The following is a 27,992-nucleotide window of genomic DNA, read 5'->3' as shown; positions in this document are numbered from 1 at the left end:
AGCTATGTTTTATCTTCCTTTTGTCGGGTGGAATCTGCCAAAATTAGGAAGTAACTGATCTGACACTACTTCAAATTTAAGCAAGATGTGATTAATTACAAGATATACTGGGGTCACTTAATGTGCAATTTGAATATATGTAAAGGCTGTGAACGGTAGAAGGACCAAAGGCAGCTGCTATTGAAAAGCTTGATTAAGGTCAACATGCAAATACACAAGATCGTAGAATGCCCACAAACGTTAGCAGGGCCAAATGCAGCCGCTGGTAGGAATAGGCTGATGTATGATTTAACATGTGAATGCTTAAAAAAGGGAAAAATACAAGGAATAGCCGAACGACTGAACATTAGGGGTGCCGAGTGCGGCTGCTTGGAGGGTCAGGCTGGTATATGGTGCAACATGCAATTGGATAAAAGGCCCATGAGAGTCACCCGGAAATGTTGCAATACTTACGGTTTTGTGACAAGACTTGATGCACAAAATGCACAAAGAACCTGGCAGCACATGACAAGTTGGATAATACAATAAAAAAAAAAAAAAAGCCAGAGTTTATTTTACAAAGTATTTTATTTTTTGACTGGTGCTACAAAACCATAAGAGATACAAGACAAATTCTACTTCCAGTGCGGATATATTGACCAATAGAGATGTTGGCCATTCTTGGCAGATTCTGATAAGAGGTCAATGGTTTAAATGGTAACAGAAGCAGTGAAAGTACGTTATCTATTGGGGAATAATACGTCATGAATTGCCCATTCCTAAAGCTAGTATTGATAAGTAGAACGATCTTCAATATTGTTGACACAGTTACACTGCCCTTGTAAATATTTTGTAGGAGTAAAGCTTGTTCTGAGTACTAGATCAGCAATGGACCTAGACGTTGTAGGTTGGTACTGGTTTACATTGTGTCCTGGTAACATTCTAATTAGAACTTTGTTGAGTTATTTGGAATTAAAGAAAAATGAGAAGTAATTCTGGGTTAGTGTTCTAAAAAGTGAACAGATATTTACCACTCTGTGCCAATATTTGTATTATATATCTCCTTATGTGTGCAGTTAATAGAAGCAAGCAGAAGAGTTTCCACAGTTTGGAGAATGGAATTCATGGGTCTGGCAGATTCTGTAGCAGGCCAGACATGTCCACGTCTAGAAGACGAAAGGGTCGTTTAGTTTTCTATTTGTCCGATAAGCAGAGAGAGACAATTCTCCACCAAAGGTCTGGTAAACCTTCAGAAAGACACAGTTATCTCCGCCAGTAGAAACCTGAAACAGAAAACTATGTAAGGAAAAGCCAAGACTATGTTCTGAACCCAACAGTCCACTGTTAAAGGCAATATCTCCTTCTGCAATTAACCAAAACGTATTTGGGAACTTGTTTTGCATAATAATGTCCTCTAATATTAGAGAGCTTGCATCCCACCCCTCAGCACCAGATTTATTCAAGCCTTAAATGAGATTAAACCTTCCCACAGAGAAAATACAGTGAAGGAACAAGGAGTATGGTTCATAAGGTTTTAAAGTTTAATAATTGGTCCTAAGGTCAGGATTTTGAGTTAAACCTGGGTGGACATGAATTAAAGTTGTTATGTTGAGCACCCAACATTTAGCTGCAAACCTCAAAAAGTACTGGGAATCAGGATACTAACTGCGTTTGTCCTAGCCAAAGGAAAGTGAGAAGGAAGCCCTGCAAATACTCATGCACATGTAGGTTTTCCATGCACCTTCATTTCATAGTTTACTCCATTGACCAATTGTTTTCTAAACTCTGTAACTTTAAAAATCGCATAATTTTCTCCAGCTCTCTCTTCAACCGTTGGCTTGATCTGCGAAATATAAAATTTTAGATTATTACTTCCACACAGAATGCAACAGTGTTCCAATGGATGTTAAAGCGATAGTTATATCAACATAAATGTAAGTAAAACCATGAATTAAGATGTGCAGACTGCTACACCTCCCTATACAATCTAGGGGATGACGCTCAAACACATTAGCCCCCCAAAAAAGCTATACAACAATACCTAAACGAGATTCCTTTGCCATCATTCACACCCTGCCAACAACAAGAGCTCTCCAATATTACTGAAGAGGAGGTGACCAGGGCAATACAGCAATTACCAATGGGCAAGGCCCCAGGCCCAGATGGCTTCGCCAACTGCTTGTCAGGATTACTGTATGATCCAGCACGTGAAACTGTATAGCACGGATGACAAATAAGTAACGTTTTACCGGTCCTTAGAATGGCCGGATTTAACGTACATAATAGTCAGAATTCTAGCCGAGGTCAGGGAACACAGCGATAAGGAAAGCCAGGAGTCAGGATACCAGAATATAGAGAAGTCAATAAACAAAGCCAAAGTCAAAAACCAGGTAGAAAACCAATAACAGGAACGCGCTCTCAGACAACCACAAGGGAAACCACGACAGGGCACTGAGCAGGATGAGAACTGGGCCTAAATACCCCTCCTCTAGATCTGATAGGTTGTAACCGGCCTTTGACCCCAAAGTCAGTTATCAGGTTTCCATTTGCATAATTGCTGCTCAGCATTAACCCTTCTGTGGATTAGGTTGATGCTCAGCCAGGGCCGCCATCAGGGGGTGACAACCATAACGGTTGTCATGGGCCCGGCGGCCCTGGGGGGCCCGGACTGCTCTGGCAGTCCTGGGCCCCACTTTCTTTCTCTGCACACATAGATAGCGAATATCGCTATCTATGTGTGCAGCCGCGGGCCCCCGGCTCCCTGTTACAGCAGAGGGGGCCCAGCACACAGCTTCTCCTCTCTCCTCTCTTGTAATAACTCTCGCGAGACCCGGTTGCCATGGCAACGCTCCGCGGGTCTCGCGAGAATTATGAGGAGAGAGGAGAAGCTGTGTGCTGCCTGGGCCCCCACTGCGATAACAGGGAGCCGGGGGGCCCCCCACCGGACCACCAGGGATGGAATCTCCCCCCTCCCTGGACAAAGGTAAGCAGGGAGGGGGGAGAAATTGGTAATTAAATGAAAAAAAAAAAATATGTAAAACTTTTTCCCCCGTCCTCTGAGTCCCACCGGGTGGCCCATGCACTTAGGGCCACCTGGAGGGCTTGTATCAGCAGGGGCCCGGTCGGGCGCTCTTTCCCTTTAACACCGCGACCGGGCCCCTTGCTTTCCGGCAGCAGGCTGGGAGGAAGTGACAGCCGCAAGTCACTTCCTCCCATAAAGAGAGGAGCTGCATGGAAGGTGGCAGGAGGAGTCGCGAGGGAGAGAGGACGAGGCTGCAGTGAGGATGGGGGATCCTCACTCCCATCATCCTCAGGCACCACACTGGACCCCAGGAAATCCACCCTCCAGCAAAAGGTAGGAAACTGGAGGGTGTGTTTAAAAATGTACATTTCACATGTGTGTCAGTATGTCTGTGTGTCAGTATGTCTGTGTGTGTGTGTCAGTATGTCTGTTTGTCTGTGTGTCAATATATCTGTGTGTGTGTCAGTATGTCTGTTTGTCTGTGTGTCAATATATCTGTGTGTGTGTCAGTATGTCTGTCTGTCTGTGTGTCTGTTTGTCTGTGTGTCAGTATGTCTGTTTGTCTGTGTGTCAGTATGTCTGTGTGTCAATATATTTGTGTTTGTCAGTATGTCTGTCAGTGCATGTGCATGCATGTGTCAGTCTCTGTCTGTCAGTATATCAGTCTGTGTGTATCAGTATATGTGCCTGTATGTGTGTCAGTATTTCTCAGTGTATATGGGTGTCAGTGTGTCTGTCAGTGTGTGTGTGTGTGTCAGTATCTCGGTCAGTGTATGTGCCTGTGTGTGGGTGTCAGTATTTCTGTCAGTGTATGTGTGTCAGTATGTTGATCAGTGTGTGTCAGTATGTCTGTATATGAGCCTGTGTGTGTGTGTCAGTATGTCTGTCAGTGTATGTGCCTGCTTATCTGTATGTAGTCAGTGTATGTATCTGTGTATCTGCTTGTGTGTCAGAGTATGTACCTGTGCATCTGAGCCGCAACTTTATATACAAATACACCCCTCCATTCAAACTTCAACACTACATACAAGCACACTCCTACATTCAAAAACAAACACTACACATAAATGCACACCTGCATTCAAACTCCAGTACCACATACAAACACATTCACACAAACATACTTTATACAAACACATGCTTACATTCAAACACACAAAACAGTGCTAAATACAACCCTGCAAGCATGGAAAATTGTTAGAGCCCCAGCTGTCAAAGCATTGTTGGAGTTGCACGACAGATGGGGTTCTAACTTTAGTCCAATCTTGCAATTGGGTGTCCCAATAAAATTCATTCTATTTTAGTGCCGCCACTGCATTGGGATGGATGCCGTGATTGTGATGTAGAATTATTAAAAAAATCTTATTGTATTTATATTGAATTGCTGCTCTAACTCTGTATTAACCTGATACTGTGACAAATCCTCCATTTTGTCCTCATAACCTGACTTCTTCATATGAAAACTACATTACATGACAGTATTTCTCAGCACATCTAATACAATAGACAAGGACTGTATTCTCCATAAGGATATGACTAACCCAGGAACTGTTGAATTTCCCCTAACTCGCAACATAGTATAATTTAAAGGCCATGAGAACACAGTAGTAATGAAATGTTCTATTCATAAGAGACCTTGCACCTAACCACGAGATTTGACATCACCGACCGAGTAAAATGACGCTCAAGACCCCTTGTCCCCCACCCGTGTCCGAAAAAGTACCACCTCTTGGTGGGTGGACACGGGACTAACCACTTAGCTTTTGATCCAATTAATTATATTGATAGGTGGACACTAACCCAGACACTTAACAATTAATCCAATTAATGATGTTTATTCACTGATATCTTGATAATCAATGATGACGAAAATGTCTCTTAAAAGGGCCTGCGCGCCCGCTGATTCTGCACTTGCCAATAAATTTCCTCGAAGTTATTTTAACCTGAACTCCGTGTGTCAGACTGAATTACTTCAGCGTATATACGCAATTCAATTCTCTTTAATTTGGACAGGAACAGATAGACACTTAAACATTTTGGTTTACTGAAAAAGTACCATAACAACTTTGGCGCCCGAACAGGGACTCCGGGCTATGTCTGGCCGGTGAGCCGTCCTAAGGAAGACAAGAGTGGACGGAGGAATCCAGGGGGAAGGAAGGGAGACTGATCACCTCCAGGTACACGGTAGAGACTTCTGCAGAGCCACCGGTATGTTCCGGCCCCTTTGATTGACCCGTCCACGTGTCTGTGACTGCTTCCCGGGAGGACATCAAAGACAGGTAATATCTTGCCCGGAGTCTTATTACCCATTTGTTACCTGCATTTAGTCTATCTGTTGCCTGGGTGTGTCTAGTTTGGTTGCCCGGGCTGAATGTTTATTTGTTTCCCCTTTATGGGATAAAGGGGGGGGGGTGGACCAGTGGTAGTTTGCTTGAGGGTCCTGTGTTTGTCTGTTTTCCCCTTTTTGGGATAAAGGGGGGGGTGGACCCGGGGGATTTGCCTGGAGTCCTGTTGCCTGTTTTACTCCTTTTAGGAGCCACGTGTTTGTGGCTGTAGGGAAAAAGGGGGGTTGACCTGTGGATGTGTTCCTGGGGGTCTTCTTTGCCTGTTTACTTCTTTTAGGAGCCTCGTGGCTGTGGCTGTAAGGAAAAAGAAGTTTGTGGAACTGTGGGATCTGTGTAGAATCATAGTTTCCTGTGATCCAATTTTGTGTCACTTTGATAGCCTAGCTAGCTTCACTGTGCGCTTTCGGACCATCCAGCTCTAGTTGAGTTGGGGACGTCCTGACCCGGACCATCCAGCTCTAGTTGAGTTGGGGACGTCCTGACCCGGACCCTTCGGCTCTAGTTGAGTTGAAGGTCCACTGATTATTTTAACTGTGGTAGGAGACTTAGCCTTGTGGCAGGGGACTCAGTTTCCTGGGGGGATTCAGGCAGGCATTGCTTGTTTTCCGCATCACGTGGTAGTGAGACTTATAGAGTGGGTTTTATAAGGGCACTACGGGAGTGAGGGTGGCGTGGCCACTTTAAGTGGACTGCTGTAACGAGGGAGGCTAGAAAGGATTTCGGACCGGTGTTAGCTGTTATCCTTGGCCGCTGGTAGTGAGACTTGAGGAAGTCATTCTCCGAGCGGGGACACTACGAGGTTGAGAAAGGTGACTTTGGAGTAAGCACATGTAGAAGGAAAGGGATTACTGTTGATTTCATTTGAACTGTGATGCATGCACTGTATTTCAACTGTATTGTTGTCTTGTTTGTTTAATGTGGAGTCATTTAAACTCCTGTATCTGTCTCTAAGGATTTTTCTTCCCTTACTCTTTACCTTTTCTACACTTCCTGTACTATTATACTATCCACTCCCATTCCTCTTAATAGAGAAGTGATTGGTCACACACTTCTCACCTCGCTCCAATCCGTGTCTACCACCCCGGGTAGGCGGATTCAGTGACTAGTCTACGTTTTGGGAAGACGCACTTGAGAAAGACCCACGATTCTCAGGTGGCAGTCGAGCATTGTAGACGTTCCGGTTCAATTTTCCTTATCTTTCCCTATATCTGGGACGCTGGTGTAGGGGAGAAGGGATCATGGGGCAGGATTTAAGTAAGCCCAGTAAGGGCTGGTTAGCATGTGATTTAGTTGATGACAGAGAGGGTGAGGAGATGGTTAAAGGTGTTGAAAAGATTGCAAAAGTTTGTAAAATAGCTGTGCCGACATGTGGTAGATTACAACCAGAAAGTTGGCGTAGATTGTTGATGGAAAAGAAAGGCAAGCTTGCAAATTATGATTTATTAAAAACAGCTGAAGCATGGTACAGAGTAGCAAAGGCTATTCAGCAAGAAGGTTGGGTTGAAGAAGAAATAATTCACAAGGGTGTGAAAATGTTTGTGTACCATAATAATTGTGTTGCTGGGGCTCTTCCTCAGCCAGCGCCCCAAAATGGCGCCCGGGGGATGTCTATCCCAAAGATCCAGTCAGTAATGGGAGATTGCCAGCTGATTAATCCTCCCAATCCCCATCCCGTCACCTCTCCCGTTTGCCCGGTCCTAAATTTTGATGGATCCTACTTTTCCCCTTCTCCCTCCCTAACATTCCCATCATCCTCATCCATCCCCAAGCCACCTTCTGAGTCTAATGCTAACATCTCATCTGCCATTCCTTCCTCACACTTTGTCTCCGTAGATAATCCTACCCTCCCATCTGCATCTGCCCAGTTCACTAACCCCTCCTCTCCTGCCACTGTCAATCTTGCTGATCCCACTCCGGCTCCTCCTCCTTCAGGCACCTTTACTGACTCTTCCCCACCCTCTCCCTCGCCCGCCCCGACCACAACCCAGTTTCCCACCCCCTCTGCTAATCCCTCCCCAACCTCACTGCCCACTCCAGGTTCCGCCCCAACTCCCACCCAAATGGCCTGGCCATACCCCTTCCCATACCCCTATCCTCACTGGCCATACCCCTTTCCCCAAGTCACTCCCCAGGTTCCGGTCATGCCCAGTCCGGTTCAGTCTGCCCCGGATGTGCCCACATCCAACATGGCCGCCACGTCTTCCCTTAACCCCAATGCAACTTCCTTCCCCACCTCCAATATGGCGGCCCCCAGCCATTCAGCACCCCTGATGCCGGTGCTTCCCGGTGATTACCGGTCCCAAGGTTATGACCCAATGGCAACTCCCGCCTCCGGAGCTCCCTCCTATCCCCCGGCCCTGTCTCCTCAGGTGTTCCCCTCACGCAGAAGGTCCCAGATAATAGAGCTAGATGAGGAAGAGGATGACAGGCTGTCCCAGGGTTCAATGGAGGCTGCGAGAGCCCACCGTTCTATTGAAGATCCCTTCGGCCATCAGGGTCGGGGAGAACAGGCCCCTCCTAAATATGTCGCTTTTAACCCCACACAAGCTAGTGCTTTAATGAAATCTCTCCCTGACCCAGAGAAACAGCCTATGCCTTTTTACCGAGGGATAGTTCAGATACAAAAGACTTATTCCGCCGCCTGGCGTGACCTACTGAGCATTTGTGCTATTAAAGCAGGGGATGCATATTGGCCCAGCATGGCCCGCCACCTCAGTACAGATCTGCTTACAAGTGATGTTGATTATCCCTCCGGAGTAACCTTTTGCAATCAATTGAGAGATTGGGCTAAGGATAAACTTGCAGATCAAGCTGCTGGCCTTACTGATGTTGTGCAAGACAAAGGAGAATCAGTGGAAAGGTTTCATGCAAGATTATATCAAATGTTTACAGATTTGGGATTTGATCTCACTGACAAAATTCATTCACAAATGCTATCAGGTGCGTTTGTCCAAGGTGTTAAAGATTCCATACGCAAGGGAATCATTGCTGCACGCCCTGAATACAAGGTTGTTCCCCTAGATACGTTACTCCTAGTTGCTAGGGGTTTGGAATCTGCCCAAACCCCCAGAAGACCCAATTCAGCTCCTCTCATGGTGGCCCGTGCCACCCCCATCACCCCTGGCACCAAGGGTGTCAAGTTAGAGGACGTAACATGTTTTAATTGTGGGGCTAAGGGACACTACAGAAGTGACTGTCCAGAACCCAAAAGGGAACCGGGGGAGCCCAAAAAGTTTCCTACAGGGGAGCCCAAAAAGTTTCCCAAGCCTGCCCCGGTCCCTAAGACCATGAAAACGGTTCCAATTGTTGAGGAACCAGATGATGATTAGGAAATTGGCAAACCTGTGTCATTAACCCCTGTCATGGCAGTGTTTACAGGGGATAAGGGGGGGGGGCCACTTGCCACAGTGACTTTACCCATTGAAGGCCAACCTACCACATTTCTTATCGACACAGGCGCAGCCCGAAGTGTTCTCAGAGAACAAGACCTGCCAGACCCATCTTTCTTGTCAAGTATTGATGTCTCCTGTGTTGGAGTGGATGGCCAACCGAGACACAGTCCTCTAACAACCCCTCTGCGGGTTGGCACAAGCTTACTTGCTCGTTTTGTAGTTTCCTCCACATGCCCAATTAACCTGTTAGGCGCTGATGTCCTTTCACGCCTGCAGGCGTCTATAACCTTCACTCCAGATGGACAGGTAGAAATGTCTACACCTCTATCTGTTTCTGACACTTCAGCCCTATGCTCCTTACCTTTGATGCTGCAATTAGATATACCCAATGAGCAAGCAGCAGAACCTAGGTCCAATTTCCCAGATGAGTTAAAAACTCAGGTGCCTGCTAAGTTATGGTCCTCAGGCCCAGAGGATATAGGTCATCTAAATGTCCCACCTGTGGTGGTTAAGCTTATCCCAGGAGCTAAGTTACCAAGGAAACCACAATATCCTCTAAAACCAGCACAGGCTGCAGCCATTTCTATTCACATCAAAGCGCTCCTGGAAAAGGGTGCTTTAGTGGAGTGTAAATCAGAATGTAATACTCCATTATTTCCTGTGAAGAAGAAGACTCTAAAAGGTGAGCCAGTAAAGTACAGGATGGTTCAGGATCTCCGTGCGGTCAATGAAGCCACTGTCCTGGACACCCCTCTTGTACCAAACCCCCATACCCTGCTCTCTGGCGTCCCACCTTCTGCAAAGTATTTCACAGTCATTGATCTAGCTAATGCCTTTTTCAGTGTTCCACTAGATCCATCCTGTCAATACCTGTTCGCTTTCACCCATGAAATGCAACAATATACATGGACTGTCATGCCCCAAGGGGCACAAAATTCTCCAAGTCAATTTGCCAAAGCCATGTGTACTATTCTTGACCCATGGCAAGCTGAACACCCAGAAGTTGTTTTACTCCAGTATGTGGATGATTTGTTGCTCTGTGGAGATGATATACCCACTACTGAAAAATGTTCAATTAGTCTGCTTTGCTATTTGGCAGAACAAGGATGTAAAGCTTCGCTTCTCAAGCTGCAATTCTGTCAACCCTCTGTGATTTTCCTTGGACATTGCCTATCTCAAGGTACCAGACATCTCACTCGGGACCGAGTCAGAACAATTCTGGACATTCAACCCCCAAGGACTTCAAAATCTCTTCATGCCTTCTTAGGCCTCATTTCCTACTGCAGAGCATGGATCCCAGAGGCCTCTCTGCTTATGCAACCTCTCTACGATGCACTCAAGTCAGATCCATTCGGCCTGACCAACGAAGCTCTGGACAATTTCAAATCTCTTAAACGTGCCATTGTCTCTGCTCCTGCCTTGGGCCTACCAGACTATACCAAGCCTTTCAAATTATTTGTCTCTGAAAGACTAGGTCATGCTACAGGAGTTCTTACCCAAACTAATGACTTAAAAGGCCGCCAGAGGCCTATTGGATACTTTTCATGCCAACTGGACATTGTGGCTAGAGGGACCCCTTCCTGCCTTAGGGCTGTTTTTGCTGCAAGAGAACTTATTGAAAGAACTTCAGACCTGGTCCTTGGCCACCCGTTGGTTGTTTTGGCCCCTCATGACATCTCTGCCATTATCAACCAAGTCCAGCTCAAGCACGTGTCTCCCGCTAGACACCTACGTCTGCAATGTCATCTTCTTCTGCCTGACAACATTTCTATACAAAGGTGTCAAGTTCTTAACCCATCCACTCTTCTTCCACTCCCTGAGGGGGGTATCTACTATGGGTTTGTCACAGATGAAACCTACATTTACCTTCTCTGCGGATGTATCAAGAAAATGCATCCACATTTAACTTTTCACGAGGACAAGACACCTCTCTGTGAAGGTCCAGATTACGCCTTCTGTACCATGTGGTACAAGCCAGACATTACTCCTGAACCTTGCTATGAAGATGAGCTCTACCACTGGTTTGAAGTAAAGCTCACTGCCCAAGATTTCTATTGTGACTCGGAAGGCAACAGCATGGTCCTGATCCAACTGCCCCCAGAACTCAATTACCTATACCATCATTGGGATACTGCTATTCCACATATTCCTGTTACCAAGTTAAAGACAAGATCATGGAATGACCTTGGGCCCATGGCAAAATTATGGGCCACCATGGATGAATCACAACTACAGGAAAATGGCATTGCCAAATACCCAGCAACTGACCTTCTTGAAGCATGGCCACGACATTTCCTGGAAAAAGAATTTAAAGACCTAGTTATAACAAATGACTATGACCCAGAAACTCCTCATGACTGTTTCGAACAGATGAAAATGGAAACAGTACACTTACCAACTGTGCATGAGAATCCATTACCGGATCCGGATTTTACTCTGTTTGTGGACGGTTCAAGGTATGCTGATGAAGAAGGAAAATACCATACAGGATATGCCGTAACCACAACAGGGGAAGTTCTCAAGTCATCACCTCTACCGCCAGCAATGTCTGCGCAAGAAGCTGAATTGCAAGCCCTGACTTCAGCATGCAAGATTTCCAAGGGAAAGCGTGCCAACATCTATACAGATTCAAGATATGCTCTGGGTGTGGCACATGACTTCGGCCTCATTTGGAAGACAAGAGGATTTCTTACCACTGCCGGTACACCAGTCAAACACAGTTCTGCAATCAAGGAACTAATGGATGCCCTCCTACTCCCTGAAGAAGTGGCCGTTTTGAAAGTAAAGGCACATGGGAAATTGGATTCAGATGAAGCAAAGGGCAACCATTTGGCCGATCAGGCTGCTAAGCAAGCAGCCAGAGATTTGCAGGAAGTGGATGAAGAAGTGTCCGGTCAAGAAGAAGAAGTTCCTATCTTTACCTTACAAACTCTTCCTACTGACCTAAGAATTCTACGAGAACAACAAGCTATAATTACCCCTGAAGAAATCCAGAAATGGAAGAAGAAAGGAGCTGTCCTAAAGGACGGAATTTACTACAACAATTCTAAATTTTGCCTTCCAAGAAGCTTATACCCAGCAGTTGTCCAATGGGCCCATGGGCCTGCACATCTGTCAAAAGACCTAATGGCCGCCCTCATTCAAAAATATTATGAAGCACCTGGAATCACAACCCTGATCAACAGCTTCTGCAGGGCCTGTGTCATTTGTGCAAAATGCAATCCAGGAAGACCAATCAAGGTGCCTGCAAAGCACCTAGCAAAACCCATGTACCCATTCCAGAGAATTCAAATTGATCATATCCAAATGCCCAAGAGTGGGTCTCATGAATATGCACTAGTAATGGTGGATATGTTCTCAGGATGGCCAGAAGCCTACCCTGTAGCCAATATCACTGCAAAAACAACCGCAAGACGCCTACTTACAGACATTGTATGTAGATTTGGACTTCCAGAAGTCATTGAAAGTGATCAAGGCCCAGCCTTTACAGCAACAGTGACTAAAGAAATTTGGACTGCTCTGGGAGTGACCCTAGCCTTCCACACCCCTTACCACCCACAAAGTAGTGGTAAAGTAGAGCGCATGAATGGCACTCTAAAAGCCAGAATGTTAAAAATGTCACAAGAAACAAAAATGCCCTGGCCAGAAAGTCTGTCAATAGCTTTGTTCAGCGTTAGGCACACACCTAGAGGGAAACACTCGTTATCCCCATATGAAATTCTATTTGGGACAGCACCCAGGCTAGGTTGTTATTATCCACAGCAGTTACAGCTTCAATCAGATGTTTTAGTAGACTATGTAACTGAACTTGCAAGTGCCTTGAACAAAATACATGCCCAAGTTTTCTCTTCAATTCCAGATCCTGATCTGAACACAGGTACCCATAACCTGCTTCCCGGAGATTGGGTTCTGGTTAAGAAGTTCGTGCGGAAAAGCACCCTGGAACCAAGATTTGACGGGCCATTCCAAGTTCTCCTGATCACCGCAACTTCCGTCAAATTGGCCGGCAGGCCACATTGGATCCACGCTTCCCACTGCAAGAAGTCTCCTGCCCCAGAGGAAGCAGATACCGCACAACCATGTACCTCTGGTACATTGTCTCCTTAATTAGTTTAATTAAGGCCCAGCAAGTAGCCATCACTAAAGATGCTAGTGGGTACACCTTCTGGTATAATTCATCATGTACCCGTGTGGCTACCTATACCTTTGATTATTGTGACATCGTAGAATGCCCATTCACTACAACACAAATCCAGAATATCTATAGAGATATCCCTCATGTAAAAGATCCATATGTTTGTGTAGTTGACAAACAATGGGGGCATAATTGTGGCCATTGGGGGGCGGCGGGATGGAATGCCGGACCTTCCTGGGGCTACAAGCCAAAAAGTGCCTTATCTAAAGTAGATGATCATGGTAGGTCCCTCCTTCAAAGAATGACTCTGAGAAAGCCTGGAGGAGGCACACCAATGAAATTAATTCTTAATGTTGAGCATCCAAGCCCAACAGATGCAGACCAGTATGTATTGGGAATGTACTGGAAAAAGGGTTCCTATACTAAATTAGGGCATTTCTACCTTAAAGATATGTGTAATTCCCCTGAGTGGCAAGGAGCTACTCATATGGTCACAAACCCATTAAAACCACACATCCAGTCCTTTAAGGACATGATGGCCATTGCTAACCCCACCTTTGAAGATACTATGGCCGCTGAAACAGGTTTTAATGATGTTAACCTATGGTTAGAATGGATGAAATATAATGCCAACAAACATAACCGAACCGCATGCTATGTGTGTGGTGGTGCCCGGCCTCATCTGGGCACTGTACCTTTAACCCTGCCAGTAGATGAAGAAAAATGCATTTTAAGTCTTTTTGCCTACCAATATAATTTCAACAGGTCTCAATGTCAAGCATGGACAGCGGAGTATCCTCTTATAGCCAAAAATGTAAGACCTCCTCATGGTGTTACCGTATATAAAGGTAATTACACTTGCTATGTCAAACATGATGGGATTGGTAAATTTGTGGGTAACTTTCCCGCAGGTTATTGTACTACATATAGAACTGTTCCTGTACGTTTGCTGCAGCAGCACACTAGGTCACTGGGAGATATTTACTGGTTGTGTGGGGATTTACAGTTAAGATCCAGAATGGACACAGAGTGGTGGGGGGAGTGTACATTGGCCAAGGCCATTATGCCTATACACATTATTTCTGACACACACACCAACACCCATGAGTCCAGCCACACTAAGGCCAAGCGTGAAGCCCCAGTAAAAGGAAGTTTTGACCCTCACATTTACATTGATGCCATTGGGGTGCCTAGGGGGGTACCCAATGAATTTAAAGCAAGAGATGAAGTTGCTGCAGGATTTGAATCAATTTTTACCATAGTTACTGCAAACAAGAACTTAAATTGGATAAACTACATTTATTACAATCAACAGCGTTTCGTTAATTACACCAGAGATGCCCTCCAGGGATTAGCCGAACAATTGCAGGCAACATCCCAAATGGCCTTCCAAAATAGAATAGCCCTGGATATGATCCTAGCCGAAAAAGGAGGGGTATGTAAAATTTTGCCCGACACCATGACATGTTGTACCTACATCCCAGAAAACACAGGTCCTAATGGTAAAGTTACATTAGCCATAGCAAAATTAAATGACCTCTCAGAAGAATTAAAAAGGAATTCCGGGATAAAAGATCCCTGGGACAGATGGTTTGGTTGGATGACGGGTTGGAAAAAGGCTTTAATGCATATTGGTATGGCAATACTAATTTCTTTTTTTATCTTTGCTCTTCTCTTTTGTTGTGTCTTCCCCTGCCTGAGGAAAGCTCTCACGAAGACTATTGACCAAGCGGCACCCACTTTCACACTACTTGATGTTGATGACCAAGATTTCCAGGATCTCAACTCACCCTGTTTGCCGCTGCAATCCATCCCTTTTGATGATAAAGTGCGAGAGTTCTAGGAAGGGACCACCTTAGGGACAGCATCTGTCGGTGAATGGTAAAGGCCCCATGTGGAGAAGTGGTGGGTTAGCTGCCATGGGATACCCTTGGGTGTGAAGTGTTCGAGAGCCATACTGACAGATGAGCTAGCCTAGTAGGGTCAGAAAATAGGGACAGACTTGCACTTTGCATTAACACCTAGCTAGCGGCCACGGGGTTTCTGTGCCTTTGGGCTAACACGTCTTCTGGTATTAACAAATAAAGTTTTTATCTCTTAGAATCTAACATTTCATAGGGGGGACTGATGTAGAATTATTAAAAAAATCTTATTGTATTTATATTGAATTGCTGCTCTAACTCTGTATTAACCTGATACTGTGACAAATCCTCCATTTTGTCCTCATAACCTGACTTCTTCATATGAAAACTACATTACATGACAGTATTTCTCAGCACATCTAATACAATAGACAAGGACTGTATTCTCCATAAGGATATGACTAACCCAGGAACTGTTGAATTTCCCCTAACTCGCAACATAGTATAATTTAAAGGCCATGAGAACACAGTAGTAATGAAATGTTCTATTCATAAGAGACCTTGCACCTAACCACGAGATTTGACATCACCGACCGAGTAAAATGACGCTCAAGACCCCTTGTCCCCCACCCGTGTCCGAAAAAGTACCACCTCTTGGTGGGTGGACACGGGACTAACCACTTAGCTTTTGATCCAATTAATTATATTGATAGGTGGACACTAACCCAGACACTTAACAATTAATCCAATTAATGATGTTTATTCACTGATATCTTGATAATCAATGATGACGAAAATGTCTCTTAAAAGGGCCTGCGCGCCCGCTGATTCTGCACTTGCCAATAAATTTCCTCGAAGTTATTTTAACCTGAACTCCGTGTGTCAGACTGAATTACTTCAGCGTATATACGCAATTCAATTCTCTTTAATTTGGACAGGAACAGATAGACACTTAAACATTTTGGTTTACTGAAAAAGTACCATAACAACTGCATACCAGGGAGTGAGTCGTTATTAAAGACGGCCCTGCACACACACACTGCATACACTGACACAACACACACACACACTGCATACACTGATACAACACACACTCTGCATACACTAACACAACACACACTGCATACACTAACACAACACACTCTGCATAGACTGACACAACACACACTCTGCATACACTGACACAACACACACTCTGCATACACTGACACAACACACACTCTGCAAACACTGACACAACACACACAGCATACACTAACACACACACTGCATACACTAATACAATACACACACTTCATTCACTAATACAACATGCACTCTGCATACACTACACACTAACACAGTCACTGCATCCACTATACTGACACACACTCTGCATTCACTACACTAACACACACTCTGAATCCGCTACACACTAACACACTCTCTGCATTCACTACACATTAACACTCTGCATTCACTACACTAACACACACTCTGTATCCGCTACACATTAACACACACTCTGCATTCACTACAAATTTACACACACTACATTCATTACACTGACACACTCTGCATTCACTACACCCTAACACACACTCTGCATTTATTACACACTAACACACACTCTGCATTCACTAAACTATACACACACTCTGGATTCACTATACTGACACACACTTTGGATTCACTATACTGACACACACTCTGCATTCACTACACTAACATACACTATGCATTAACTGTACACACAGCATCCACTACACAGACATCCTTTATTCACAGTACACACACTACATTCAACACAAATTGAAACACTCTGCATTCACTATACACAGACACTGCGTCTAATACACACACTACATCCACTACAGACACTGCATCCACTAAACACATTTTATCTAGTACATACAAACACTACATCCACTACGCAAACACACACTACATCACTGTACACACACTACATCCACTACTCAAAAACACTCTGCGTTCACTATACACACTGCATCCGCTACACAAACACACACTCTGCATTCACTGCACAAACACTATCTAATACACACAAACACTACATCCATTACACACATTCTAATTTACTTCCACCATACACACCACATTCAGTCCTGCATCATTGTCAGCGGACTAGGTAGGGCGTGGGCGTGGGCGGGCCCGGGAGGGAGGGGGGGCCCAGACCTTGTGCTTTGTCAGGGGCCCCAAAATTTCTGATGGCAGCCCTGTGCTCAGCACAACTTTACCTGTGTGGACAGTAAGTGTAATTAACCACATTTTTATAAGCGGATGAATATGTGACACTATTATAAAGCGTTCAAGTCCACACTAACACCACACCTCACGAAGGCATACAACGAAGCCACCAAAAAACACCATAAACACCAAAAACCACCAAAAAACACCATAAACCCTAGCCAGACTTACTAGCCCATGTCATCACACTTCCCAAACCGGGAAAACCACCCACCTGTCCCCAAAACTTCCATCCCATCTCCCTGTTAAACACAGACGCCAAAATTTACGCAAAAATATATGCCCAGCGACTAGGACGCATACTACCACAAGATCAAGTGGGCTTCACACAGATCAAGTGGGCTTTGTTAAAGGCCGACAGGGGGGGGGGGGGGGGGTGTGTGTGCGTATTATAAACTCAACATCTAAGACCCAAGCCATGGGGATGGGCATACAAGCGGAAACCCTAGCCAGACTTACAGCTGCTTTCTCCTTTGATTGGAGATCTGACCACATCACTTTCTTGGGAATAACATCCCAACCCAACTCCATAAACACAGACAGACAGACAGACAGACAGACAGACAGAGAATGTGAGAGAAAGAGAGAATGTGAGAGAAAGAGAGAATGTGAGAGAAAGAGAGAATGTGAGAGAAAGAGAGAATGTGAGAGAAAGAGAGAATGTGAGAGAAAGAGAGAATGTGAGAGAAAGAGAGCTTTCATTTAACATCAAATATTTAGGTATGAAACAATTTAATATGAATAAAATATTAAAAGGGAAAATAATTAAAAAAATAAAAATTGTTATGCGACATGTTAACGGTGAGTGTCATAATACGGTTTGCTTTTACTGCAATAAAATACACATTTGTATTCAGCGATGTCTCACGTGTAAAACAGTACCCCCTATGTACAGGGCTTATGGTATTTTAGGAAGTTACAGGGTCAAATATAGCATGTTACAGGGTCAAATATAGCATGTTACAGGGTCAAATATAGCATGTTACAGGGTCAAATATAGCATGTTACAGTTTTTTCACATTCAAATTTGCCAGATTGGTTATGTTGCCTTTGAGACCGTATGGTAGCCCAGGAATAAGAATTACCCCCATGATGGCATACCATTTGCAAAATTAGACAACCCAAGGTATTGCAAGTGGGGTACGCCCAGTCATTTTTAGTAGCCACTTGGTCACAAACACTGGCCATTTGTTTGTGAAAAATGCAAAAAACTAATGTGAACACCAATTTTGGCCAGTGTTTGTGACTAAGTGGCTACTAAAAAGACTGAACACACCCCATCTGCAATACCTTGGGTTGTCTACTATTGCAAATGGTATGCCATCATGGGGATAATTTTCATTCCTGGGCTACCGTATGGTCTCAAAGGCAACATAACCAACCTGGCGAATTTTAATGTGAAAAAAACTGAAATGCAAGCCTTATATTTGACGCTGTAACTTTTGAAAACACCATAAAACCTGTACATGAGGGGTACTGTTGTACTCAGGAGACTTCACGCTACACAATTAGTGTTTCAAACCTGTAAAATGTATCACAATTATATCGTCCGTGTAAGTGCTGTTTGCGTGTGAAAAATGCAAAAAAAAAATTAAATACATTTTACTGTTTTGAAACACTAATATTTGTGTTCAGTGAAGTCTTCCGAGTAAAACAGTATCCCCATGTACAGGTTTTATGGAGTCTTGGAAAGTTACAGGGTTAAATATAGTGATAGCAAATTAAATTTCCCTGGACTACTGGCATGGTCCTGCAAATTGTAATTAAAGGGGCACTCCAGGCAACCAGACCACTTCTGCCCATTGGAGTGGTCTGGGTGCCTACTCCCACTGCCCTTAACCCTTCAAGTGTAATTATTGCAGTTTTCATAAACTGCAATAATTACCTTGCAGGGTTAACTCCTCCTCTAGTGGCTACTAGAGGGCACTTCCTGCTTCATAGCACAGGTTCTGTGCTATAGCGTCCTCCAGTGAGGACCTCCAGCGTCACTAAAATACCCATAGGAAAGAATTGAAAAGCTTTCCTATGGAGAGGTCTAATGCGCGTGCATTAGGTCTCCCCCACTGGGTGACATGGGGGAGCGTGGGTGGACCCAGAAGCAGCACTAAGGGACATCGGCGCTGCCTCAGGTAAGTCACTGAAGGGGTTTTGGAGGTGGGAGGGAGAGGTGGCCTGCAGTGCCAGGAAAATCATTTGTCTTCCTGGCACTGGAGAGTCCCTTTAATAAAGTGACCTATGTAACAAAACCCTACCTTATGCCTGGGAATATTTACTGCTACCGGCCCTTTAAGAGCTAACCGGGCACATATACAGGAACAGAGACCGTGGATTATAATGACATATTGTACATCCAGTAAAAGACATCAAAACTGGATATAATTGAATGTGCTTACCTGCTTCGTGGGGATTATTCTTTATAACAGTTCGTGTCTTCTAAAACAGTCGCTTTATTGTGAGACCCAGACGGTATGGATCCAGCATTCATCATACGAATGCAAACTACCGAACACCGGACCACCCTGCTACCTAATTAAGTGGTAATTTACCTCACTGATCGGTACATCCAGCTCTTATGGGAAATGCACAAATGCTTTGTTTTACTTCTTGGGTGGCCGCCATTTCGGGACTTTTACACGTGTTCGCGGCCATCCTAACTCCCGAACAGCAGTGTTTTGCCGTCAAGTGTCTGGAACTAAAAATCGGACACTCGAGTAGGCGAACACCGCTGAGACCTCCATAGCACCGGGAATTTGTGCCAAAACTACCGAACACCCTGCCGTTCGGTAGAAAGACTTAGTAGCATATGGGGATTCTGGTGAACGTCAAGTTACGCACGGATGGAAAGCCTTTCGAGACTTTTAATGTGCGAACAAAGACCGACCGCAAGGCCAAAACTCATGCAACTATTTTCGGCCACTTTGCCTGTGCTGTCGGTCAAAACTTTAAAGTCCCATATCTCCCGAACCACTGAACCGAATGAGCTGATTGTTTTATATGTTGGTCCCCCAGAATAGGGCTATTACTGGATTTATACATATACCCCAGGTATTTGGGGTACATCCAAAACTTGGGGAAAAATGTCTTTGTTAATTGGGTTACAAGCTTATCTGAAGGGAGGAGATGTACCTTATGTTTTATTGGTTGTTGTGTTATTATGTGGGTGTCTCCCTTGCATGGGCAAAATCACATAAAAGGAGAGTACCTGCCATTAAAATTTTGTTCTTCTTGACCCTTCAAAACGTAGCCTTGTCTCGTTCTTGGAAGGGGATTTACAGCATAACCACCTTGCTCTTTTAATAGCTATGCCTGACTCTTCACTTGGATGGGAATAAGTAACTCCACTACTACACAGCAACCCTCTCACTACCTGGGTAGCCGTTACAACATAGTTATGTAATATATATATATATATATATATATATATATATATATACACACACACACACACACACACACACATATACATATATATATATACATACATATACACACACACACACACACACATTTTGTTCTACATGTATTTTGATATCTATACATTAATTTTAAAATACAGTTAGAACGAACACTTTTTTTAATGTATTTACATATTTAAATAAATTATACATATATTTAATCAATATCATTGTATGTGTATTTTGATATTATATATTAAAAAGGCACACACACGCTGGGCTTTTTGAAGAGAATTATTTGTCTTTATTCATAACTCACGGGTCCTATGATGGACTGAAACATTGATTTGCTGTAACCCGTGAGTTATGAATAGAGACAAATAATTCTCTTCAAAAAGCCCAGTGTGTGCCTTTCTTCATGGAGATTCGTTGATTTGGCTGAAAGAGCACCGTGGTGCATGTGTGTGTATATATATATATATATATCTTTGCATGAAAAAATTCATAGTTTAATCCAATGTAGTCAACGTTTCAGTTCATGACTATGAACTTTCCTCAGGACATAAATTATACATATCAATGCGGACCATAAATAAGGAAGACTCTTACCCCATTCCGATCACCTGTGTGTCGGCATGCTCCTCTCCCCCTTGCACATGCGTGGACCTAAGCGCCTCCCCCAATGATGATGCTTTATCCGGGACCTCTGAGTCCATTTCCAGGACAACGCCTAAACAAACCTCCAGAACAGCCGTGCTCTGTGTGTTTACACCACCTATCAAAGTGAATCGCAATATAAATATTGCCTTAAACTGTATATTTAAAAAAAAAAAAAAAAAAAGCCTGTTTCTAATGTGATCAGTGCTGACGATCGGCATTACGTCGGGTGAATCTGGCTCAGAGACAGAAAACCCCTCAAATATCTGGTCATTTTTTTTAGAACCAGAGAGGCCCACAACCAGGAGCAAAAACGAAAGCAAGGGCGCACAAGGAGAGGCCAGAAAAGGACGCCAACACTGGTCCAAGAGGCAAACCTCCATTACGACAGTAACCCCAGTATTTAATTTATCGGATAGACACTTGACGGACCAAGAAACAGACAGATATTCTTAGCAAGGGACTTACATTTATTCCAACTACTCAACCCAACAAATTCCAATGGGAAGTGGACATGTTTAAATTTGGGTTAACAATGAGACAAGGAATTTTTTGAAAAAGGCAAACAGGAAAAGGAGGCTATATATTCGACACCTAGATTCAAACTGAAAAGCTTGTTTGATCCACCACAAAGCCATCCTTCCATCAAAGGATACCTTACATCTTTAAAAACGGGCACAGATATAGCCCTCAAGAAACAAACCAAAACATAGTAACATGTCTAAAGAACAACACAAACTGATTAAGGGCATGGCAAATTACCCCATGATCGTCTTGAGACCAGCAGACAAGGGTAGAGGCATTATTCTCAACTACAAAGACTACTCTGAAGAAATCAATAGACAACTTTGAGACAAAAATACCTATGTTCCTTTACCACAGGACCCTACTACAGAGGTAATGAGAAAAATTGAAGATGTATTGGAGATGGGCTTACAGGCGGTATTCATTGATATGGATTTAATTATTCTTTTTTTTTTTTTCTATAAAGAAAAGCAATCCGAGAATCCAATTCTATATACTATGCCCAAAATACATAAAAGTCTACACCCCCTGGACGCCGGATAGTGTCGGCAATTGATGGAGTGCTGGAACCCATAGCGCAATATCTTTATTTTTTTATTAAAAATAAATAAAAATAAAAACTGTGCAAAATTTACCAACATGTTTCAGAGACACATGAATTGATCAACTTATTGAATAAAATCAAACACATTCCTGATAATTTTGTACTCGTGACTTTAGATGTACAAAGTCTTTATACAGCAATCCCTCACGAAGCAGGAATAGAAGCTATGAGAGAAACGTTATCCAGTTCACCACACTACCATGGTCCCTCTATTGAATTTATCATGGAACTTCTTATGTTGACCCTACAATTGAATTAGTTCAGGTTCGAAGCCAGGTGGTATATGCAGTGCTCCGGCACATCCATGGGCGCAGCAATGGCACCCATGTATGCGAATGCATTCATGCATGTTTTCGAGGAAAAGCACATACTTAAACCATATTCAGAAAGGATCATTAAGTATGTACGCTTCATCAATGATATTTTGATTTTGTGGAGGGGAACCACAGAAGCTAAAGCTAAAGAGTTTGTACAAGAGATTAACAACCTCCCTAGCGCAATCAAGATGACAGCCAACATTAATAAGGAGATGGTACAATATTTAGACCTAGAGATATTCATCAACAATAAATTGGAATACAAACTTTTTTCGAAACACCATCCTCCATGCATCAAGTGCACATCAAAAAATCTCTCCCAGACACCAATTTTTAAGAGTGTTTAGGAATAATTCCTGTCCTGAAAACGCTGATTGTCAAATTGGTGAAATGTATAAGAAGTTCTTAAATGGGGGTACAATCGATTTACACTTGATTCACTTTTGAGAAAGCTGTAAGCGAAACATATCAAGTGGAGATTAAGTATTGCGAACAAGGACTGGTTTTATTTATAGTTCACTTTTAAATAGTTTTATTCATTCTGTTTATTAATAAAGATTCTGTTTTAATACCCAGTCACTCTTGAGTTTCTTATACTCTCACCATCACTCTGCTGTTCCTGAGCAACATATATCCCTAGGTGGGGATTGTTCCACCTAAAGCTCCATACACTAGAGCAGGTCATTGCTCTAGCAAATGTAAGTAGGTCAAATATTATTTACTTATCCTACTTTTACATACGTACTGTACCATTGGTATGCACCCTTATTTTTTCCATATGATGAATTGCACTACCTTGGGAATCTGATACCAGCAAAAATAAATCCTTAGACGGGGATTGTTCCATCCAGGCTCCTAAAATAGAGCTTTTTTCAAGCTCTGGAAAACGTGAGTGCCCCTTTGGAATATATCTTTATAACCATATTATTCATAACATACTGCACTATCATTGTACTTTTATTTCCCTTTTGTTTGTTTTTTTAAGACTAAGACACATAATTGCAAAATCTGCTGCTACCTGTGTATGTATGATTTTATTATAATAATTCTTAGCGCTGTCCACCTAATTTAGGTGCCTGTTTTTTTCTATTGTTCACAAGGTAAAAGGAACTCCTTGTTGGTGAATAGCTGCTTTATTGGATAGAGAGCACTTCTCACTTTTTTCACTATCGATTTACACTTGATGCAGCATTATCGAGAGCACAGCAAGCCATTCAAGAGAAACCAGGGACAACTCGTCCAAAAGGACCACAGAGCTTAACGTTTCCAATGAAATACAACACCGCGAGCAGAAAATTTGCACGAATAGTGAAAGAAAATTGGAACATCTTAGCGGTTGACCCCTCTTTACCTACAGTATTTCGTCAGAAACCCATGATATGCTACAAGAGGGAAAGAAATCTGCGAGACCTATTCGTCTGCACGGATCCCGAACAAAGTTATTTGCAGGATCAGAGAAGATTTCTTAATCCAGGGTGCGTCAGATGCCTTGGGTGTGTCACATGTGGACACCTTATTCCTACGAAAGTTTTTGATCATCCCCATACATGGAAAAAATATTCCATTAAACACACCATGTAATCTAGAAGCCGTCATGTCCATGTGGACTAAACTATGTGGGAAAGACCGAGACAACTGTGCGACAGAATCCGTGGACATAGATCAAGTATAAGGACTGCGGTTCGGGATGGAAATACAGACAAGCCGGTGGCAAGGCATTTCCTGGAATATAAACACCCACTAACTACCCTCAAATGTATAGCAATTGACCAAGTCCCAATCTCGAGAAGAAGCGGCAACCGAGCATCCCTATTGTTACAAAGAGAGACCTTCTGGATCAAGGAACTTAATGAAAATTCATCATTTTTGCAATTTAATCAATAGGCCTAGGATCGTTTGGATTTTAATTATACAATATTGGCCCATTACTTAACACTCCGTATAAGTGTTTATAGACATAATGTCGGTATAGTGCAGACAGAAAAGATCAGAATCATTTCCATGGAGAGTCTTATAGTTAGTAGTAATTTAGGGACCATGTTTAATATTTTATTCAGTATATTGTACTCCTCTGCATATTACTTTAACGATCAGTATCTGCCTCTAAGCATACAATTAGCTCCTGTTCTCCCTAGCTCCAGTATGTTCCCATTTATTCATTACAATGGTTTGCTGTGCATGTGATTAATTTAGGACATTGAGAGCTGAATATTTGGGACACACAGTAAGTACTGTTTTTCCACTTTCAATGTAGACATTTTCTGCTGAGCACTGTCACTTTAACACATAATTTGGCACATTGTAGCACTGTCACTTTAATAATCTATAAGAGCCAGAATTGCCATTATACACATTCATACAAGTGTTGAATTAGAATACACACACTATGGTGCCTGCACACCTATAAATTCGAGCACACTCTCGGCACTCGATTACTAGGTCTGATAGACTTTTTCACATTTAGTGATCAGATATGCAGCGATCACATTAGTAATAGGCTTTTTTTAAATATACAGTTTAAGGCGGTGTTTATACTCTGATAGGTGGGGTAAACACACAGGGCACGGCTGTTATGGAGGTTTGTTTAGGCGTTGTCCTAGAAACGGAATCAGAAGTGCCAGACGACGAGTCATCATTGCGGGGGAGCTGAGGTCCACGCCGACACACAGGGGATCGGAATGGGGTAAGAGTCTTCCTTATTTATAGTCCGCATTGATATGTATGATTTGTGTCCTGAGGAAAGTTCATAGTCATGAACTGAAACGTTGACTACATTGGATTAAACTAGGATTTTTTTTCATGCAAAGTGCATGCAAATATGGGGGGGGGGGAGAATGGGGAGACAATAGTTTGCTCCTTACTGGCTCTATTACGTCTGTTAACAACATGCAGACAGATTTGTTTTAATGCACAGGGTGTACTTTGAGCTCAGAGCTTAATTTTGTAATGAAATAGAAATATAGAAAAACACGAAGACAGAAACACGTTTAGGTCTATCTATCCTCATTGTCCAAAAAGAGAAATATAAATGCTCAAAATGTATACAAATCTCCTGCTAAACTGGCTGTAAACGCTCCCACCCCAAGTTCCTTACACACTTAGACTTCTTTTGAATTGACTCTCAAACCACTCGCCTCCTGTCATTACCAAAATTAAGATTATAAGTACACTACGTTAGCATAATTACAATTTTGTAATGTTGAATTGCTGCGGAGTTAAAGACCATGAATTGTCCCCAAATTTTCCCCACAAACCAAGGTAAGAGGTCACTTAGTCAATGTAATCTTGAATATATCTTAAAGGGACACTCCAGACCCCTAAAGCAGTTTAGCTTGCTGCAGTGTTTTGTGTGAAAAATCTGTCCTCTTCATTTGGAAATGGTCACTATTCTAGAGTAACCTTGTTACACCCCCCTGGCTGTGAGACAACTGGTCCTGTTAATGCTTGATGGAGTTAAGAACTAGACCCAAGAGGAAGCATGTGCTTTGCAAAGACTTCGGTGAGCTGCACTGGAAATAAAGTCTGGGCAGGGTTAGAAGGGAGGACTTGCAACCTTTACAATCCTTTGTTAGATATATAACCCAATGAAAATAAATATATATATGTTTTTAGGGGTGTGTTTTTTTTAAAGTAGGTATCTCTTTTTTTGGGCAGTGGAGTGTCCCTTTAAGATTCCAATTTGGCCACTGAACAAGGGATCAATAACCATTCAACTAAATTGTCAGCTCAGTTATTAGGCTTATTTTATTTTGATGAGGGAATAAGTGCAATGACTCGGGTCTACTGCTCAAAACCTAGTTAGTCAATAGACTCCATTAGAACCCTTTAGGGGCAAACAGACTTGGTGATCTTCAGAGCCACAGATATATATAGAAACAAGAATAAATGAGCATCTATATACCCAGCACTCTGCATACAGAACAGCCAGTGGAGAAATAAATTAGAGCAGATTTTATTTCAGCAAAAAGGATAGAACCATAAATTATGGCAGACAGAACCACGAAATATGGCGAGAGCGCAGCTATACCAGATCCCTCATATTACCAGTCTCTTATCAGTGTACACACACACCATCATCATAACAGTTATTTGTAGCATTCTCTCCAAGTACTGTTACAATAGACGCTCACTCATATAATGACTATTAGTTTTACACACTTTCATATTGTTGCTCTTGATACGCATGTTTTACCTTGTAAATGGTTCCCATATAAGACACTTGTTTAATAGGTACCCCCCACTTCTACCCTTTTACCTTATCACATATATCCTGCACTTCTGGGGTTGCTGGCTGTGTTTCACCAAAACCTCCAACCATCCTTGACATGGTTAGACGCTGATAAGAAAATCCACACTGAAATATAGCAGACAGAATAAGATCATTTATAGCCATTGGTTTGGTCATGTGGCAGCAGTCAACGCCCTACAAACATATATCCATCTGGGTGTGCCGCTCGCTTACTAACTTAACAAGCTATTATTTCTTAATGACTGTTAGACAGGGATAACAAGTTTCTACTTCAACAACATCACCAGAGGCAACCTCAGTCTGCAATAGATCTAGCAATCTTAAAGGGACACTCCCATCACCCTTAACCCTTCAAGTGTAGTTTTCCTAAACTGCAATAATTACCTTGCAGGGTTACGTTCTCCTCTAGTGGCTACCAGACAGCCACTAGAGGGACTTCCGGGTTCTTAGACTACTTTTGGTCGTCTAAACGACGCTGGACGTCCTCACGTCTCTGGAATCCCCATAGGAAAGTGTTGAATAATATTTTTCTACGATAAGGTCTAATGTCCATGCGGCCATTGCCACGCATGCACTTTAGGTGTCCCTCGCCTGCGGACGTCGGCAGGGGAGGAGCGTGGGCGGAGCCTGACCCAGCGCCAAAGGACATTGGCCCGGATTCAGGTAAGTGACTGAAGGGGTTTTAAGGATTCTACAGTGTCAGGAAAACGGGTTTGTTTTCCTGGCACTGGAGAATCCCTTAAAAAAGACGCTCCATGTTACATGACCCAGTCAACATATTGCACAGCTTATTGAAGTGAGACTATGGGTGTGGTGTCTCTGGAGGATTCAGATACCCCAAAATCTGCTCTGCTAAATTCACAAAGGGAGACTCTCTGAGGGTTAATCACTAAAGGAAGAGTTCTAAAGTAGCTGAAATATTCCTTCAGTTTGAATATATTGGACTTAAATTTGAAATTGATGTTGAATTTATACTTTACTGAATAACCATGTCAGAAAATAAGGACTGTTTTTTTTAATTCTTTATTTTTGATGTGCCGAGCAAGGACAGGAATAACATATCAAACATTGTAAAGTCAGCAAAATAAAAGTCATATCCAGAAAACAAGGTGTACACAGGAAACACCAAATTTTTTAAAGGGACTCTCCAGGCAGATGATTTTACTCACCGGGTCCAGCGCCGGGAGCCTCGTGAAGCCGCGCCCCCTATTTCATCAAAATGACGAAATAGGCGGGCGCGAGCAGGGAGCAATCAGACGCTTC

General features: G+C 43.1%; 2 protein-coding genes across 2 annotated transcripts in view; one reads left to right on the top strand and one right to left on the bottom strand.

Moving 5' to 3' along the window:
- Nucleotides 1-548: 548 nt before the first annotated feature.
- LOC134601605 (cystatin-B-like) lies at nucleotides 549-26,878 on the bottom strand. The gene is made up of 3 exons (XM_063446129.1): nucleotides 26,736-26,878; nucleotides 1,721-1,822; nucleotides 549-1,262 (listed from the first exon to the last, which is right to left on the bottom strand). The coding sequence occupies exons 1-3, from the start codon at nucleotides 26,871-26,873 to the stop codon at nucleotides 1,146-1,148; spliced, it is 357 nt and encodes a 118-aa protein (XP_063302199.1). The 5' UTR covers nucleotides 26,874-26,878; the 3' UTR covers nucleotides 549-1,145.
- The window catches only part of LOC134601598 (gastrula zinc finger protein XlCGF17.1-like), a 75,094-nt gene continuing 72,208 nt past the window's right edge, over nucleotides 25,107-27,992 (top strand). Inside the window, exon 1 of the mRNA XM_063446121.1 lies at nucleotides 25,107-25,163. The gene's annotated coding sequence lies outside the window, so the exon portion shown is untranslated. The remainder of the gene's footprint in view (nucleotides 25,164-27,992) is intronic.

Source organism: Pelobates fuscus, chromosome 1 (assembly GCF_036172605.1).
Source record: "Pelobates fuscus isolate aPelFus1 chromosome 1, aPelFus1.pri, whole genome shotgun sequence".
NCBI classification, from domain to species: Eukaryota; Metazoa; Chordata; class Amphibia; order Anura; family Pelobatidae; genus Pelobates; species Pelobates fuscus.
This window is presented reverse-complemented; position numbering and strand designations above follow the sequence as displayed.